Source organism: Dermacentor silvarum, chromosome 1 (genome assembly GCF_013339745.2).
Source record: "Dermacentor silvarum isolate Dsil-2018 chromosome 1, BIME_Dsil_1.4, whole genome shotgun sequence".
In the NCBI taxonomy this organism is placed as follows: Eukaryota; Metazoa; Arthropoda; class Arachnida; order Ixodida; family Ixodidae; genus Dermacentor; species Dermacentor silvarum.
This window is the reverse complement of record NC_051154.1, coordinates 202,027,981-202,048,416: the sequence shown is the minus strand read 5'-3', so window position 1 is coordinate 202,048,416 and position 20,436 is coordinate 202,027,981. Positions and strand designations below refer to the sequence as shown.

Here is a 20,436-nt window from a genome sequence, read left to right as displayed (position 1 = left end):
CCTTGAACTCCTGAAGTGACCTGAGTGTGGTTAGAAAAACAGCTGTTTAAACAGATTAATGAAATGTGTTAGGAATTCCTCAATCCAGCGTGTCGTGTTAGAGTCAAGCTGTAGGTTCGGAGTTTCTAACTATTAAGTACTAACTAACTACTACTACTACCTACTACTACTATTATTATACTACTATTTTACTACTACTACTATTAACTACTACTACTAACTGAGTTTCTAACTATTATGTAGGTTTCTAACTGAGTTTCTAAATATTATGAGGCACCCAGTCGAAAGCTTTAGAAAAGTCAATGAAAATGGCTTCTGTGCAAACCAATTTGTGTACCGAAATGTGAATATCGGTTACAAGTTCATATAGTTGCGTCTGACACGATCGATTTGACGAAAGCCATGCTGGTTATTGAGGAGCAGACTATTTTCGTTAAGATAGGCTATAATGTGAGTGCACAGTATGTGTTCCAGTAATTTGCAACAAATAGATGTCAGTGATATAGGCCTGTAATATTAGGGTCTGTTGTGTCAAAAGATTTAAATAACGGTATTGCTAATGCTGATTTCCAATCTTCTGGCAGGCATCCCGTATCTAGGGGTTGCTGAAATATTAGAGATAACAAAGCAGAAGAGTAGTGCGAGGTTAATTTTAGAAGTTTAGCATTTATACCGTGAGGACCTGGGCCGGTTTTATGAGGAAGCCTGTCAATTGCACGAGCGACACCATGTTCCGATATCATGATGGATGAAAACACGAATCGAATAGATGGTTCTTCAAGTATGTGAGTGTTATCAAGCGGCAGTTCGTTAGTGAAAACTGCAGAAAAGCATTTGCTAAATTGCTCTGCGCTATCTGTTGAGTTAAGCATGGCTCCTCGGAAATTATTAAGGGAGCAGTGTGATTTGGCTATGGATTAACTATTTTCCAAAACTTTTTCGGGTCAGTTTTATCACATTGGGAAGGGTGCAATTAAAAAATTGTCTTTAGCTTCGAGAATTGCAGTTTCTGTATGGCACGCTATGGTTTTGTAATTTTGCCAGTCTTCTGGAGCATTTGTTCGGGTAGCTTTTCTAAATGCTCTTTTTTTCTTGTTTATGCATTTCTTCACTTCCGCAGTTAAACCATGGATCGTTCTGCCTTGAGCTGATTGGTTATTTTTGGTATACAAACAGTTTCAACTTCTTTGAGCTTATTGCGGAATAAGCACCAGTTATCATTTACCACTGTGTTTTGAAAAAGTGTTCGCAAAGTCGGCTGTAGATGAGGCATACATAGCAATCATTCTGCCAGAGTCGGCACGTGCGTAGTTGAGAATGCATTTCTTTCACATTATTTTGCCCGACAGGTTTCAATGCAAAAAAACAATTGCACCACTCTATGATCACTTATTGGCTCTAGTACATGTGTTGCAGCAAGGTCTGGATGATTTGTTAAAAGAAGTGTAGTACGTGGTCACCTCGTGTCAGTTCGCGCACGATCCGAGTTAACTGATGAAAGTGCAAGGTTTATAGAAAAATGAAGACATTCCTACCCGTTGCTATTCGCCTTTCAAGGACGATGTCGCACCCACTCGATACCTGGTAATTAAAGTCACCACACCTAATATCAATATGCATTTTGGGAACTGGGATATGATCTGATATAATCTCGACCGGGTGAGGTGGGTCGTCACCGCAGGAATCGGGAGATGACGATGAAGACGGGCATCGTGATGATGAAAAATAGAAAAGATTGTATTCACTTCGTTGGTACATGGTTTTGACTCTATCCGAGTCTCGAGCGGTTCTGATTAACACGCGGGCCAGGACGGCCTTAAATAACTCTCGTGGTAGCCGATGTCTCCTTCGGGGAACTTGTGGAAGTGTCAGTCCTCTGTCGGGTGGTCAAGTTGACGACCTCCTCTCCCTCGGGTCCTCTTTCTTGGTAGCTCGCCCTTTTCGTCTACTCAGGTCGTAGAGGTGTGGACGCTTTCTCGGGGATGAAGGGGATTATCTCATCACGGGAAGGCGCTTGGGCTCGTTTCCCACATTTTAGAGGTACAGTTTACAGGAAGATCACAACCGCCTCTTGGGGATGTAGATAATTGCCCCGACACGGGAACGTGCACGGGTTTGGTTTCCCCCATTGACCTGTCGAATTCCTTGCCGATCATAACAGCCCGTCCGCCGCCACAGGAGGTCTCGAAAGGGTTGCAGCATCCAAGCACCTCGAAGAGACCGGTCGACCCCATGCCTCTGCTTCGTTTCGCCATTCGTTCTAAGGCAGGCGAGGTGACACTTCTGGAAACAGACCACGCCCAGCCCAAGGCACAACAAACGGAGAGCACACCCAACTAGCCATGAGAACTGCCAGGTTCACACGTTCTTCACATAAAACCTTATCAGAATCATACCTGCAGTCCTCGTTCGAGATTCCCAAAAATGAACAAAAGGAGAAAACTAGACTTCAATGCATATTTCAACCAACCCTAATACCTAACGTTTTTGTTTCTCTTGCCCGGGAAAGCCGCGTTTATTGAGACTGAGAACGCATTGAAAATGATCAAAGGGATAAATGCTGCTCAGCAATTTAGTTACTCGTTGGGTCAGTGATACCTGCCAGTACCAGCACTTCTAATGTCAAATGTACTGCGCTCTGATGACCGCTTCAACTCCTAATTAAGCTGATTCATAAAGTGGCCGTTAAAGCCAGAAAACAAAAAGCCAGGATACTCTATCTGCTCGCAACACCGTGAAAGAAAACTGCTTCTCCGAACTCGCTTGAGCAAATTAAACTTCCACAATGGTAACCGATAAATCCACCTACCCTGTAAACATTGAATTATCCAAAATGATTTATTTCTACAGACCTCAATGTTAATGCCTATCTACAAATCAGCGCGACCACGAGCCACCACCGTCGCAAAACTCGCTTCGCAGTTTTATTCGCGTCACTGGCTCTCCTAACAATTAATACAATGAACACCGAGATTAACGCGGAACCTTTGAAATTAAAAAAATAAGGTCTTACTAACAAAAGAAAAAAAACTGGCAATGTGCTCTATTACAAATTTACACACGAGAACCTTATGAGGGTGCCCAATTCGACAATTACTACCTCTTAATGTGCACTCAACTAGGTCGCAATCTGCAAGTCATTGGGGTCTCGCCATGGGCAATAAAGGGCGCCAGACATACACTGCACCCCTCCGTCACCTGTCAATTCGTGTGGCCGCAGCTTTCTTTCGCGTCTCGGAGAGGGAGGCCGTAAACAGCGAGGAGAATCGCCATTCTTCCTTTGTCTCCGCTCTCGCGGCGCAGTCCCCCTCAGTGACTGTTTGACTGGCCCTGTGTGTGCGCGCGTACCTCAGCCGAGTTGACCCTTTCAGCCGTATTCCTACTCGAGGAGACGTGCCCTGTTCTGTTGTCATCCGCCTTTGGCGACGTCTCCGTTTTCTTAACCACCATAACGAGCCCTTTGAAGTTCTGCATGATGATCCTTTGTTTATGGGCTGCAGTGTGGCTTTTCTCGAATTTGCACTGTGCTAAATACTTCGCTCGTTTGCGCCGTCTGAAAAATTTTTGCATCGCCAGGCGGTCACCGAATGTGCCTCTGCAATCCCCGATCGTCCAGTTCCTGCCCTGTTTAGCCGCCATGTCAGTCTCCTCTCCTTTGGACGATTCCCAACCGTCGTTTAAATGCGGAGGTACAAGGGAGCTTTTCAGCGCCTCCTTGACCTTTTTAGTGCTGCTGAAAGAAGCCTTGTCTCCGCAAGGAACGTCCTCCGGAAGGGCCACGGTTCCCACTTTCATGGCGCAATCGGTCTCTTCTACCACGATTTCCTGAGCCGTGTTACGCGGGAGAGCTTGGACCGTAGAGTCGCCAAAACTCAGGCCCTTTTTCTTTAGCAGCATTTCCGAGCGATTTGAAAATAAGTAGAGTATTATTTGGACAGATTCTGTGATACCGCGGCTTCAGTCCTCAATAGTCCGAACGGCCCCTCGATCTTTACGCTGGCTATGGGCAAGCAAACACTATCCTCCTCAACTACTTGCCCGATCCACGCATATTCCCCGGTGCAATCCTCAGGTTGCACATACGCAGGGTGGACGATGTCCATTGTCGCAGCCGAGTCCCTAAGTACCCTGCATGCGTTCCGTTTACTGCGAGGTCGCGAAGGTAGGGTTCTAAGAGCGCCAAGTTGTCGTCGTCATTCACGAAAGAAAAAACAATTCTAGGCTTTCTACAGCCGATCGCAAGGTGTCCAGGCTCCTGGCAACGGAAACAGACAACCAGTTTTCTAGCCTCAAACGCCTTTTTTATTTTTCTTTCGTCTTTCATTGTGGTTTTGTTCTCTCCGGAATTATCGGTCGGCGCGTCATTGGTCCCACCTCCAGCTTTCTCATTGTGAAAGGGGCGCTTGTTTTCTCCTTTGCTGAATTTAGTGAAGGGCCTGCCGCGTGTTTTCTCGGATTCGCGACGTGCGGCAAATTCATCTGCTAGCACTGCAGCACGTTCCAAGCCCTTTTCGCCCGACCTATCTTGAATCCAAAGGCGCATCTCTTCGCTCAAGGACCCATAGAACTGCTCCTTGCAGATTAGCTCCACAACCCTGTCGTGACAGCCGAACGCGTCTTCCCCTTTTAGCCACTCAATTAAATTAACTTTGAATTTATAAGTGAAGTCTTGATAAGACTTGCCCGGTGTCCTAGCTGCCTCCCGAAAACGGCGGCGGAAAGCCTTGGCTGACAGCCGATATTTCCTTAGCAACGCAGCTTTACTTTCTGATAATCCTCTCACTCGTCCTTCATTAGCCTTGCAATTATTTCGGTTGCTTCGCCAGGAAGAACGGTCAGAATCTGTTGCGGCCAACTCTCTAGTGCCAACCCGTTTCTCTCGCAGGTTCGTTCAAAAATAACAAGAAACAATCCCATGTCATCGCTCACCTTGTACGACGGCATGAGATCCCTTATTTTCACTCTTGCTTCACCTGAACGCCTTTCATCTATTGAGAGGTTATTTGCTGATTGCCTGGCCAGATCCCACTGCACGTCTAGTTCTTTTAGCTTTAGTTCGTGAGCTCTCCGTTCCTCTCGTTCCTTTCTTTCTTCAGTTTCCTTTTGTTCAGCTTTCTCAGCTCTTTGCCTTTCCTCTGCAGCGTTTTGTTCAGCTTTCTCAGCTCGTTCTCTATCTCTTCACATGCTTCTGAAATTTCGTCCTCAAGAGCCCCGCACTTCTCAATCGCCTCAATAAGCTGCGGCTTTCTCTGACTTTGCCCGACCTCAATTCCTAGCTCTTCACAAAGTAATAACAACTCTGGCTTTTTCCGTTTGCCCAAATCCATGGTCAATCCCGAACGAGGACTTTCTTACTCTGCTGTGACGTGGGAAGCTTTCAACAGGAGCCTGCACGTACAGAAACTAATTCGCCATTTTAGAAAACACAGAAGCTAAAACCTGGCAAATTCTCAAAGAAAGTCAAGCGCTCACCATTCTGCTGAAGCCAGGACGAAGGGTGGAGTATCCCATTGCTGCCAACCAACTGATATAATCTCGACCAGGTGAGGTGGGTCGTCACCGCAGGAATCAGGAGACGACGATAAAGGCGGGCATCGTGATGATGAAAAATAGAAAAGATTGTATTCACTTCATTGGTACATGGTTTTGACTCTATCCGAGTCTCGAGCGGTTCTGATTAACACGGGGGCCAGGACGGCCTTAAATAACCCTCGTGGTAGCCGATGTCTCCTTCGGGGAACTTGTGGAAGTGTCAGTCCTCTGTCGGGTGGTCAAGTTGACGACCTCCTCTCCCTCGGGTCCTCTTTCTTGGTAGCTCGCCCTTTTCGTCTGCTCAGGTCGTAGAGGTGTGACGCTTTCTCAGGGATGAAGGGGATTATCTCGTCACGGGAAAGGCGCTCGGGCTCGTTTCCCACATTTTATAGGTACAGTTTCCAGGAAGATCACAACCGCCTCTTGGGGATGTAGATAATTGCCCCGACACGGGAACGTGCGCGGGTTTGGTTTCCACCATTGACCTGTCGAATTCCTTGCCGATCATAACAATCTGTTGTACAGCATCATTGAAAAAAATGAACAAATTCCAAACGCCTAACTGGTGGACGACAGCATGCAACAATGACACATTGCGTATGCCAATGCGTGCAGAGACCAACTATTTCAAGGGGAGAGTAGACTTTCTCTAGAGACAGTTGATATTCCTTTTTAATGACTATAATAACTTCACCTCCTCGAAAACCTTCCCTGTCCTTACAAAAGATTAAAAAAGATGGGTCAAGTGCAAGTTCGCTGTTTGTGATGTCACTGGAAAGCCACGTTTCCGTACCTATTACTATATCTGTGGTGCAAGAATGTATGAGCGTTTTTAGTGTGTCAATTTTGTAATGAAGGCTGCGGAAATTTGCCCAGAGCAATGAGACGCATGTGTGGACGTAACCTTATGCCTTTCAGTTTGCTTTGGTCAAGTATTGGAAGGTTGGTTCCTTGCAGCAACCTGAACAACATTATTAGAGGGTGAGTCATACCGGTAAACAGAGCCTTTGAAATGCAGAGAGGTAAAACTAATTGAAAAACTTTCGTTTTCTTCATGATTGCTCTTAGCAAAGTCGCGCAACTTCCTGCAAGCCAACTGTACCTTAGGTGAAAAGTCTTCCATTATCCACACTCTAGGGGACTCGAGGTTTTTCAGTTTGTGGGCATTTTGTAGCACTTCTGTTTTTGATCTAAAGTTGAGGAATTTAATGATAAGAGGGCGGTGAAAACCATGACGGCGCTGACCAACACGATGGGCACTTTCAATGTCACCAACGTTGACCTTCAAGTGAGCTGAACAAAATTCCTTCACAATGGCTTCGGATTCGACATATCCTTCATGGCCTTCTTCGGGTATACCCTTGATTATAAGGTTGCCTCATTCTGTTACTTATGTCGCCAACAACATTGAGTTCATTTGCTTCTGATATGTTTATCTTAACTTCCTGAACAGAACTCTTGATGGCGTCAAAGTGCTTTTTGATTTCTGGTACACTAATATATATATATATATATATATTTTTTTTTTCAATAGCGATGACACAGGTATTTTAAGGTTGCAATTTGTTGGTTCACTTGTTTTAGACCGGATGACATTTCCTTGCGAAGCTCTTTCAGAAACGTCAGGACGTCCTTGATCCTGGGCCCGGAGTTACTTTCCACATCTCCAGCTCGAAGCAAGAGCAGAGCAAGACACGTGTACAGCAAAGTTAATGAGGGTCTGGGGCAAAGCACGCGAATAAAGCGCAAATTGTCATGGCAAAGTTCAACCCTACTTTGACTGGGCTGGCGGCATGCAATCAAACCGATGTGTGCGCGGTATGTGCACAGATCCACACCCATTTGTACATCAAAAAAAGGCACATGCACGGGGGATCAACGGCCTCAAAAATTTCCCAAGGCTACCTATGGCAGGAAAACGCACAACTTAGCAAATGCTTTCACTTTCACTTTATTACCTTAAAGGCCGAATATGACGAATATGAATATTACATAAGGGGTGGGTACATATACAAAAAATAAGTTATTGGCTAAATATGGTAGTTATATAATCAGAAAATGTAGATGAGCAGGTGGTTGCAGTGACGTTATGTGGTAGGCCATTCCAGTCTATGGCTGAGCGAGGAAAGAATGATGCAGCAAATGTTGTGGTATGAGCACGTGGACGGGCAACTTGCACGGGATGACCAATACAGAGTGAAATGCGTGCCGGGGGGCTGATGTAGGGTGGAATACAAAGTGAGCTGAAAAAGAATTTATGGAACAAGCACATACTGGCAATTCGACGACAGCAAGCAAGATTTGTTAGACCGGACTTCGCTTTTAAAGCTGATATGCTGGTATGGTATGAACAGCACGAATGAATGAATCTAATGACTTGATTCTGTAGTGATTCTAGTGAAGTTATCAGATAGATTTGGTTAGGGCTCCAGATAGGGGATGCGTATTCAAGTTTTGTTAGTACCAGGGATTGGTATGCAAGTTGTACATTTGGTGGTGCGTGGCGCAAGTGCCGTTTTAAAAAAACCAAGAGTTCCGTCAGCTGATGATAAGATGTTTGTGACATGCGCATTCCAGGTTAGGTCTTCACACAAGGTTACGCCCAGGTATTTGTAAGAACTGGTTAATTCTACTGCGATGCCAAAAATTAAGTAAGGGAAGAAAAGGGGGTTGCGCTTGCGGTGAAATGACACGTGTCATTTTACAGGGTTTAGTTCCATGAGCCATTGGCTGCACCAGTCTTGTACACAGGTTAGGTCGTTTTGGAGAGCTAGCTGATCGGATGTGTTAGTAACCGTTCGGTACACAACACAGTCATCGGCGAACATGCGGATTATTAGATATGGACCCTTCTCCTGGCATCACTAAAGTTTCCCCACCACATCAAAACGCAGTCGCATTCCAATTAGGGTGCGCATCAACCACGTTACCGGACCCGTCGGACAGGTTGGCGACCCCCACCTCATGCGCCGCACATCGAGCTATTGTCTCTCCCCCTGCTCGACTCTTCCCGACAGTGCAACGGGAGGCGGGCACGGTTCCAGGTAGTTGACCATGGTCCCGAGCAAAGCGGTTTTGCAGCTCTGAAAGGTCGTTCGAGAGAAATCCGTCTCCTCCAGCTGAGCGCTTCCAGGTGAGGAGGCAATGCCGGAGGCAAGTCAACCATCGGACAATGGAGCCCTTGGAGCGTCCCCATTGGCCGAATATGACGGCACTTGCACGGGCCAATACCATGGGAGGAAAATGACGACACCTGAGCTGGCTCGACGATTGGCCAAAAATGACGTGACCCCAAGAGACCGAAGAGGTTAAGAGAGACAAATCGAGGAGAGGGACATTCCTCTCCTTGTCACGGGCCGCAGCGTCCGATTTGCTGCCGGCCGTCGATCACTTTATGACTGTTCCTTACTTTGTATTATCACGGTAAATAAACCCTCCAGTTTCTCCCAAGTCCGCCTCAACGTCCACCAACTCCCACACTCAACGACCACCCCGCAGGGGCGTCTGCGTCAGCAGGCGTTTGGTGTGTTGCGACACCACGGACCCGAGCACATGAGGCTTGGACCCTCCCGCGTGTAGCCGTGCACGGCTTAGCCGTGTCTGGGGAAAGGGGGATCCTGGGGGTTGAGCCGATGTCGGGTGTTTGGACCTTTAAGGCCCCCCGGCGGAGGCAACGCACCTCTTCGGCCTCTGCTTCACATAGACGGCATCTCCAGACTGACCCACCTGGAGGAAATCGGCAGCACTTTTTCTTTCTCTTTCCCTTTTTCTTCTATTATCTTCTCCTCACTTCCAAATTTCCAGGCGGCAAGGGTTAACCTTGTGTGGCTAGCCAGTCTTGGTTATGCTGTATTTGGTTATAGCAGTGATGTACAACTGGCGTTGGCAGGACTTCCATTACAGGAACTCCTGTCACGTCCCCGTGTTGGGCTCGTTGGTGGGTGGTTGGCATCGCTGCCGAAAATCCCAGCTGAACTCATGGACAGCGCTTTCCCTAAACTCCCTGATCGCCCTCAGAAACAAGGGCGCACCGAAGATGTATTTCAATTTTTTGGCAACAGAACACAAAACTTTCCACGATTTCACATAATCCACTCTGATAAGCCTGAAAAGACGGTGAAAATGGTCTCACCCTTCCTTGTCTCGAAGTCTCTGACTGAAGTTCTTGGCCCAGGTTACAAAGCATCGAAAATGGCAAGCGGTGATCTGCTTCTGGAGCTCCGCGATAAGATACAATACGAAAAACTGCCAAAATTAGTGTCATTTGGGGACATCCCAATAACACTGACCCCACACCGTACTATGAACACCACTTGCGGCGTTGTCTCAGATGATGATTTAATGGAGCTAACCGAGGCTGAACTTTTGGAGGGCTTCAGTGAGCAGAATGTGATAAACGTTAAAAGAATTAAGATGAGGCGCGACGGCAAAGAAATCAAGACTAAGCACCTGGTGCTCACTTTCGGCTCAAGTGTCCTGCCCGAGTCCATCGAGGCCGGATACATCAAACTTCGTGTCAGGGCATACGTGCCAAATCCCCTCGGATGCTTTAAATGCCAGCGATTTGGCCACAGCTCTCAGAACTGTCGAGGCCGCCAAACGTGTGCGAAATGCAGTGCTCATGAACACTCATCTGAGTCTTGCGAAAACTCGCTACATTGTGTGAACTGTGATGGACAGCACGCCGCATATTCGCGGTCGTGCCCATCTTGGAAAAAAGAAAAGGAAAATCTAACATTCAAGGAGGCACGCAGGCGGGTATCCTACCTGCCCAAAAACACCTTTGCCGATGTGACGCGTCAGGGGGCAGCGACACAACGGCTTCCGGCGGCTGTCCGGCCCACGTGGAGTGAGCCGCCAGCGACGCCATCTGCCTCCTCGGCGGCTGCAGCTAGCGCTGCTCCGCCATCTCAGAAGGGGCCATCGACCTCCGGGCTGGTGGCCTCCAGGGCCTCGTCCCTCGAGGCGAGGTCTTCACGTCACACCAACTGTTCACAACAGCGCGTGTCCAGCGTCTCGCAAGAGGCAATGGACACAACAACCTGCCAGACGGCGCCACTAGCGCCCAAGGAGCCGCGAGAGTCTCGCGATCGCTCTAAACAAAAAAAAAACGCCGCATCGCGGCACCCGGAAAGGGCTCTGTGAAGTAATTACTCTTTCTTAACACACAGCACAAAAACCACATTCAACATGGATACACAAATATTACAGTGGAATGTCCGAGGACTCCTCCACAATCTCGATGACATCAAAGAACTCCTACATAAGTATAATCCAAAGGTGCTGTGTGACCAAGAAACACACCTCAAACACACGCAAACAAATTTTCTCTGACAATACACCATTTTTCGTAAAGACCATGATGACACGGTCGTGTCTTCCGGTGGTGTGGCTATTGTAGTCGACAGAGGTATTGCCTGCCGGGAACTAAAACTTTCTACGCCCCTAGAGGCAGTTGCTGTCTGAGGGGTGTTGTTTGACAAGCTGGTCACTATCAGCTCTATATACATCCCTCCCAATTCTCAACTACATAAAACTGAATTTCAAAACTACATAAATGAACTTCCGGAGCCATACATAGTTCTTAGAGATTTTAAAGCACATAACACCTTGTGGGGAGACTCTCGGTGCGATGCGAGAGGTCGCCTAATTGAAAACTTTCTCTTTTCCTCAGGAGCATGTTTATTGAATAAGAAAGAGCCAACGTACTACAGCGTGGCGCATGACACATACTTGTCTATAGATCTAACTATAGTATCCAGTACATTAATTCCGTATCTGGAGTGGTCTGTTCTCAAGAACCCCTTTGGAAGCGACCACTTCCCAATTACGATAAGCTTAACAAAACAAATGAATGCTCCCCACACGTTCCCCGTTGGAAGGTTGACTCAGCTAATTGGGAACTTTTCTGAGAACTAACATATTTAAGCAAAGATGGTATTGACTCTTTTAATATAGATGACGCTGTGGCATATTTAACAGGTTTTATTATTGACACTGCAAAGAAATGTATTAAACAAACTAACGGATTGACTCATAAGCATCGTATCCCATGGTGGAACGAAGAATGTCGGAAAGCACGCAAAAATCGGAACAAAGCTTGGGGATTGCTTCGCAATTCTCCAACAGCCGAAAACCTTATTAATTTCAAACAGGTCAAATCGTAAGGCAGGAGAACACGTAGACGTGCAAAGAGAGAGAGTTGGGAGAGGTACCTTTCCGGTATAAATTCTTACACAGACGAGGCGAAAGTATGGAATAGAGTGAATAAATTAAAAGGCCGTGAGACGAACCCACTGCCCTTAGTGAGTACCCAAGAAGATGGCCTGGAAGATCAGGCAGATTGTCTGGGCAAAGACTTTGAATATAGTATCTCCAGTACATCTCATTACACACAAACATTCTTGAGATTCAAAGAACGAGAAGAGCGGCAGCCCCTTAACCGCAAAGGTTCTTCGAGCGAGGCTTATAATTGCCCGTTTACCTTAGCTGAACTTAAGGCATCTCTAGCTTGTTGGAACAACTTGGCACCAGGCGGCGATCGTGTCATGTATGAAATGATTAAGCACCTGCATCCTGAAGCGCTGAAAACACTCCCGTCTCTTTTCAATGTCATGTGGTCGGCTGAGTATATCCCGTCCTCGTGGAAGGAGGCTATAGTCATCCCCGTGCTTAAACAAGGCAAAGACCCGTCCCTAGCGAGCAGCTACAGGCCAATAGCGCTAACAAGCTGTCTGTGCAAAGTATTTGAAAAAATGATAAATCGGCGCTTAATTTGTTTTCTAGAAAATAACAACCTACTAGACCCATTTCAATGTGGTTTCAGAGAGGGAAGGTCGACAATAGACCACCTTGTTCGTATTGAGTCTTATATTAGAGATGCTTTTATACATAAGCAGTTTTTACTCTTGGTCTTTCTAGATCTAGAGAAAGCATACGACACGACATGGCACGTCGGGATTCTGCGAGATCTTACAGTCGAAAGCTACCTGTCTCATCGCACGTTTCGTGTAAGAGTGAGCAATGTTTTATCTAGAACATTCACCCAGGAGGCTGGCGTGCCACAAGGGGGAGTGCTTAGTTGCACACTCTTTATGGTAAAAATGAACTCACTGAATACAGTCATTCCACATAGCATGTTTTATTCTGTGTATGTCGATGATGTACAGATAGTTTTCAAATCATGTAACATGGCTTCTGTGATCGACAGGTGCAGCTTGGATTAAACAAATTGTCTAAATGGGCGGATGTAAATGGGTTTAAAATAAATGTATAGAAAAGTACATGCATTCTCTTCTCGAACAAAAGAGGTGTGACACCAGTGCCAACTCTCACGATCAATCGAGAGAAACTATCCGTGAGCAGTGAACACAAATTCCTGGGAATAATTCTAGACTCTAAGCTTACCTTCATCCCCCAACTTAATTTTTTTTTTATCTGAAGGCAAAGTGTCTGAAGACGAAGAACCTTTTAAAAATTCTCTCGCGAACAACCTGGGGTAGTGATCGAAAATGCCTCCTGAACTTGTACAACAGTCTCGTCCGTTCGCACCTTGATTACGGGTCTATAATTTATTATTCTGCAACACCAAGTACATTAAAAATCCTAGACCCCGTCCACCACCTGGGTATCCATCTGGTGACCGGTGCTTTCAGGACAAGTCCAATCCAGAGCCTGTACATAGTCGAATCAGTGGTCCCTTCATCTGCAGCGGTCATGCAACAGTTTCACATATTTTCTGAAAGTACAAGCGAACATTGAACACCCTTCTTATTCAACTATAAATGACGTGACCACTGCCACACTCTTCCATAATCGACCTGCAGCGAGAAAGCCGTTCTCTTTGCGTGTGAGGAACCTCAGTGAGGAAATGGGTGTTCTGCTGCTTTGATCATCACCCTATGGCTCCAGTGAAACTGTTAACGCCGTGGCAGTGGCAACTCATAGATTGCGATACATCGTTTGTAGAGGTCACTAAACACGCGCCAGAGGCACACATTCAAATGCATTTCTTAGAACTCCAGTCCAAGTACTCGTGTACAGAGTTTTACACAGACGCTCCCAAGTCACATGCCGGGAAGTCTTATGCAGCCGTTGGCCCCTCCTTCTCGGAATCCGGTGTACTCCACCCGGAAACCAGTATCTTTACGGCTGAGGCCCGTGCACTGTTGTCGGCTGTTAATCATATAAGGAAATCAAAACTTCAAAAAGCAATTGTATTTACGGACTCCCTAAGCGTCGTGAAAGCCCTGGTGTCACTCGGCAAACACAAAAATCCTGTACTCACTGAGCTCTATTCCACTCGATGCAGAGTGTACATTTCAAACCAGTATGTCATTATATGCTGGGTGCCTGGCCATAGAGGCATCGAGGGCAATGTGCTAGCAGACCAGTTGGCCACATCAACTACATCGCAAGAATTAATCCTGCCGCTGCTATTCCGTCCACAGATCTGAAGCCTTTTTTGCAAAGGAAACTGCGAGGCCACTGGCGGCACCTGTGAAACACTGAAACAAATAATAAGCTTCACATGATAAAGCCACAGATATGTTTCTGGCCCTCCGCAACAAAAACACGGCGAACTGATGTCCTATTCTGTCGGCTCAGAATAGGACATACATATGGCACCCACAGTTTTTTACTGACCGGTGATGAACCACCAACTTGTGGTAGATGTGGTGAGAGGCTGACCGTCCTCCACGTCCTTCTGGAGTGTCGGAAAGCCGAAACAGAGAGACAGAAATATTTTCCACAAGCGTACCAATATCATGTCCCTCTTCATCCCATTATGTTTCTTGGTGCAGAACCACTGTTTAACACCAAAGCAGTCCTCGGTTTCTTGAACGAAGTTGTGTTACATGTTTTTAGCCCAATACATTCGTAGCACATTTTCTCTCCAGAGGATGCCGCTGTGATAGTAGTTCTGTATAGCACATGCCTCCAGGCCCTTGTGTTTCAAGGGCTCTGTTCAGGTAGTAGTGCTTCTTGCATATGCATATCTTGCATATATTATCATTCTTTAGCAAAGCATTTTTTATGTGCATAGTACACGTCACTAGTAATTGCCATTATCTTACTATATGTTGATTTTATGCACTTTACAGCGCCTTTTAGGCCCCTTTACAGCCCCGTCACATCTACTTCTCAGAATTCATCACTTCACTGCGAACTAACAAACACTGGCATGGCGCTCTTTGGCCATACCTGGCCCTTGCGCCACTAAACCACACACATTCATTCATTCATACACTCAACGACCAGATCCAATAACTGGATGGCATCGGTGAGATAGATCATCGCAGCCTCCAAGAAGATACAATAGGATGTTACAGGAAACGTGTGTGGGTAAGTCGTTTATATATATCAAAAATAGAAGGGGACCAAGCACAGATCCTTGAGGGATGCCTGATGTTACTGGGAGGGAATTAGAAGCTTGGTTATTGATAGACGAACTGAGAGCGGTGTGCTAAAAATTCTTTTATCCACTGTAATACATTAGGGTGTAAATTTAACTAGGAAAGTTTTAGTAGTAATAAGCATTTGCGAGGTACTTTGTCAAAAGCCTTTGCGAAGTCCAGAAAAATTGCTTCAGTTTGAATGTTACAATCAAGATTCATATGCAGATCATGAATGAAAATGGCTACTTGTGTTTCGCAGGACAAGCCCTTGCGAGACCCGTAAGGGCTTGTACTGCTTGCAGCTTGTGGCCGCAAATCCCAACGAGCTGATGCAGTGCTCGTGGTTTTATAGGTACAGGTGGCACTGCCCCCCGATACCGGCGACGCAAGCTCAGTGAAGTTCGCTGCGGAGCCAAGATAATCTTCAGATGATGCAGAGCTTCGGTGATCGATGATGGGTGGCCAGGCAGCACACGGTGGCAAGCACGAGTCAACCTATGGCAGTAAAACACACAACTTAGCCCATGCTGCTTGTGGCCGGAAATCCCAATGAGCTGATGCAGTGCCGGTGGTTTTATAGGTCCAGGTGGCGCTACCCCCGATACCGGTAATGCAGGCTCAGTGAAGTTCTCTGCGGTACCCAAATAATCTTCAGATGATGCAGAGCTACAGTGATTGACGATGGGCGGCCAGGCAGTACACAGTGGCAAGCACGAGTCAACCTATGGCAGGAAAACGCACAGCTTAGCACATGCTGCTTGTGGCCGCAAATCCCCAGTTAAAACTTCATTAGTGGGATTTTGTTGATTTGTCAATTGGTGGATTTCAATTTATTGTGCAAGTAGTGTCCGCCTCTTTGAGAAATCCAGTTCAAGGACTAGAATTGTGCTATTTGCCACAGGTGATTTTTTAAATTCTGTAAGGCTGGAAAAAAGCCGGGACATAAAAGACGCATGGCGAGCATAATCTCACTTAGTCTATAGCTGCATAAAAAAAGGCATATATTCATATATTAATTTCAATATTGCTACACAGCAAAGGTGCAACTCACCTGTTCTTCAAAAGACACAACACGAGGTTGGACTTTATCCAGTGTGAAATGAGAAACGCATTTTGAAACATCATCCGGTAGTGAAGACAGGTGATTGCCAACATCAGTAAGGAGTTGTCGAGATATCACAAGGCTCACATTCTCATTAACAACTGTAGATGTAACAGAGAAAATACTATAAGCAAGGACTCCCAAAACTGTTTCATGCTGTACCACAGACATAATACACTGTATCATGACAGAAAGGCAACAGCATTCTTAGTGCAAAGCTTGGCTTTGAAAGCCTGTCACATAAGATCTGCATAACTGTGCACTAAGTCCTAACCTTTCAAGTACATGACCAGAGAAGCCTTCATACCCCTCCCTTCACTCCCTCACACTCACTGCATGTGACAAAATTCAGCTTCATATGCTGTTTGATGCTTTAGCATTGCTGGGTTACTCTGTAACAAGAGGTTCTGACAGTGAAGGTGGAGCAACCTCACGAGGTCGACCTCACATAGTTAGGCGAGGTTGACTGGTAGAATTTTGCGAGTGAAGTCCAAGATTTTGAATTCAACCACATGCACAAGTTTAAGGGTGTGCCATGTCGAATGTTTGGTGTGGTGAAGTCAAATACTTCTGTAGCTTCTCAGGTACAGCATAGCTGGAATTTTTCACTTATATCACTGAAGTATGAACAAAGCAACAGCAGCGATAGTGCCTGGCGAGGAAAGTGGTTGCTCTTTCCTCCTGCAAACACCGCAAAAAGCAGCAATTGCAGGGGGTAGATAAATAAAACCCACCCTCGAAACCCTTTCTGGCACATCTCTGTCTTCTGTCCTCAAATTATCCCATCCCCTGACACACTGTGTGCTGGCCCTTCTGGCAGTTTCTCCTGATCAGCACTCTACCAGCTAACCTCCCCTGTACAGCCTTTCGTGAAAGGAACCTGGTTGCTTCTCCTTGTAGCTGTTATTTTTTATGAATGAATGGCCTCCTGCAAATAAAGGATTTTCTTTGTTTCTGATGGTCTCGCTAACTCACTCTTGCCACTTTTTGCTGAAAATTTTACCCAGTCCGGAGCACACCTTTTCAAAAAATGATCAGCACTAATATTTGAGGCTTGATCGCAGCAGGCCCCCGGTAACACTAGAGCCAGCTGCCGGGAGCATTACAACTGACAGCAGAGCTATTTGCCACTGCATCATTATAAGGACAATAGCACAAGTTTTGCAGTTGAAACCTCCAACTGAACAAATGTTTCTGCAAAGAATTATATGTAAATTGCCAGCATCACTGCTTGATGTGCCTGCATCCCAGGTATCCGAACATGTTTACAAAAGTTTATGCATGGTAAAAACTAAGTACAGGCTGGGACAAAATAATATGAGACCTGCGAGCGTATGCAAAACTGCACTCTTGCGCCCTTTACTAAAAAAAAGTAAGTGCCTCCTGTCGAGATATGGCACTGCGCATGCACATCAATTATTTTAATCGCGTGACTTTTCGCCAGCCTGCTGTCAGAATCGCAATTATTGCAGGAGATTACGCTAGGAGAGCAATGTCCTTTTCGGTCGGTGGAGTGTGCAGTGCATTGTCACATGTCACAACATCACGCATTCGCAATGCATGTCTCGACACAAGTCGCTTGCATCGTTAAAGGGCGCAAGAATGCAGTTTGGCACATGTTTGTTGATCCCATATTTTGTCCCTGCCTGTACATCTAGCAGTGAGGATACCACCTTGAAATTACGAAATGAGGTTTAGGACCTGACCTCAACAAGGAGGTTGAGATAGATTGATGGCAATCACTGGAAGCTGATGCAAGTTTTGAAATCGCCTCAAGTGGTGATGTTGAGTGAGGTCATTAATGTGATTTTCGACTGAGCTTTGCCAGTTTTTTGCCTACCTTTGGTTCTTATTAATCAGTCTTGCATTCGGCAAATTTTTAAACAATCTATACATATTTCTTGAACGTGAAAACTCGCCTCTTCCCACGCGAGAGCACCAATAAGTCCTACATGTCTGAACTACCGAGCGATGAGTTTAATTATAGGCCAAAGCAGAAATGCGGCAAGTCCGGAAATGAATTGGGGAGGCGAACATTCTTTCAGAGTCGTATCCGAGTAAATGCATAGCAAGAAGCTTGGCGCGCGGTGTACGACCACTGCGCTAACAAAAACCGCAGTTATATGAATGTCGTCGCAACTCAAGTAAAGCGCCAGATACTCTTGCAGCACAGTGCGTAATTGAAGAGGGCTTAATTACTCGCATTTGTACACTGACAAAAGCTTACTGGCACTTACTAGCTTCGACGAAAACTTTTAGTCCTTCTACGAGTTCCTGTCCAGAATTCTTCAGAATGCTCTCAAGAACCGCTCTATACCTGTGGGAGAATTGTGTAAAAAAATATTCAGAAACCCACGTAATAAAATAAAATCGTCGGGTGAAAGAGAACTCGTAAAGACATTAGCAGTCTCAACCGCTGGGCCCCTCTCTGTCCCTGTTAGCATTCAATAAGAGCACAAGAAAGGGCGAACTTGACACAGCAGCGAACTTGACTGTTCCAGCTGTTCCCACCTTTCTGCTTGATCTTTAGGCGAACCTCCAGCGACTGCCAAGCTAGAGAGTTGCTGTCGATAAGCTGCCGCAGACATTCTGTAGAAGCAACGAGAAAACGGGGCAGTAGCAGAAGTAGCCGGCCTGTAACAGCACTATTTTTTGTAAGTAGTGGCAGCGTCTTGTATTGGCACTCGCGAAACAAGCCAACGCCAGTATCAGCTGGTTATGGTGTTCTGTGATATTTATTAAAGACAATCATACGTCGAGTGGGCCGAACCAATGCCTCCCGAACGGCGCTCTCCCACGTGTGGAAAAATTGTGCGAGGGCGCTGCGAGCGAACTGGATTGGGGCAGAGACTGCCCTCCGCGGCATATTCAACGTACTTGATTAATTGGGCTTGATTTCAACTGCAAATCTATGTGTTGTTGATCTATGTGTTTCTGTGATCTATGAAATTTATGTGTTGCAAATCTGTCGTTGTCAAGCGCGTCGTCTGCTAGCGAGCGCGCGTTCGCTACACGGAAGCAGACGCCCAGTTTTTCTTGCAGAACGTCTGTGCAGTACATTTTTATATATATATATATATATTTTAGTTGCTTTGGAGCGCCCATGACTCTTGGCGGCTGGTACCAAATGTAGTTTCAGCCAGGTGAACCGCTGTTTTTAACAGTCTTATAAAAGTAACTGGTAATAAGCCTCATATCTGCAACATGAAGCTACGTACGTAAGAAAATTTTATTGATATCATGTCATTTTACGCGCGCTTCTTGTTGGTGGAATATTTATCAGGGACAATGATCGAAGAAAACAATATTAGAGTGAAATAAACCAGCTTTATTAACTGCGTGGCGCGAAGAATGACCCATGCATTTCTAGGTAATTAAAATCAAAGGGTATACATAGGCATATATGTTCATGATATATATGTAAGGGGAATATATCAAATATTCTAAATGCCCTAATTGAAAAAAATCTGGGTAGCTTGCACTAGTGGTGCAAGGTTAAAGACACAGCGGAGCTGATCGGTTCCTAGCTGGTCCTGGCTATCCGAAGTGATGCTAAGTTATATGAAGTGTTTAAGCATTTCCTCGCGGGGAACGTTCGCCTCGCGAAGCACTTGCAGTCCGAGCACACGTAGGGTAAGTGGGGCGAAAGCTATGCACAGTCAGCGAGAGGAGGCGCTGGCACAGTGTACGGGCCTTGTATTTACAAGGATTAGAGAAAAAATTAGAGAGGAGCGGACTTGGCTTCAACCTTTCCTATTCCAAGCAGGGAGAATGGATTAAGCAGTCATTACCAGGACTGATGTATGCAGATGACATTGTACTTATGGCTGACAGCAAGGAAGACTTGCAGAGATTAATGGACATCTGTGGTAAAGAGGGAGATAGCTTAGGTTTGAAGTTTAGTAAAGAAAAATTGGCAGTCATGACTTTTAATGATAATCAGGGCAGCGAGCATAGGATACAGGAGGTTACGCTGGAGGTGGTGGATAAGTACAAATATCTTGGAGTGTGGATAAACAATGGGGCTGAGTACCTAACGGAACATGAAAAATATGTGACGGCTAAAGGTAGCAGAAATGCAGCTGTGATGAAAAATAGGGCACTGTGGAATTACAATAGGTACGAAGTGGTGAGAGGGATTTGGAAAGGGGTGATGGTCCCTAGTTTGACTTTCGGCAATGCGGTCCTGTGCATGAGATCAGAGGTTCGAGCAAGGTTGGAAGTTAAGCAGCGAGGGGTAGGTAGACTGGCTCTGGGAGCACACGGAAATACACCAAATCAGGGGGTACAGGGTGACATGGGATGGACGTCATTCGAGGGCAGGGAAGCCAGCAGCAAGATAGAATTTGAGGAGCGATTGAGAGAGATGGCAGAAAAGCGGTGGGCAAGGAGAGTTTTCAGTTA

General features: G+C 46.0%; 1 protein-coding gene across 1 annotated transcript; it reads right to left on the bottom strand.

Moving 5' to 3' along the window:
* Positions 1-14,275: 14,275 nt before the first annotated feature.
* Positions 14,276-18,768, bottom strand: LOC119436646 (uncharacterized). The gene is made up of 4 exons (XM_049659496.1): positions 18,544-18,768; positions 18,270-18,349; positions 15,982-16,133; positions 14,276-15,652 (listed from the first exon to the last, which is right to left on the bottom strand). Exons 1-4 carry the CDS (start codon positions 18,618-18,620, stop codon positions 15,173-15,175), a joined length of 789 nt encoding a protein of 262 aa, XP_049515453.1. The 5' UTR covers positions 18,621-18,768; the 3' UTR covers positions 14,276-15,172.
* Positions 18,769-20,436: the final 1,668 nt, after the last annotated feature.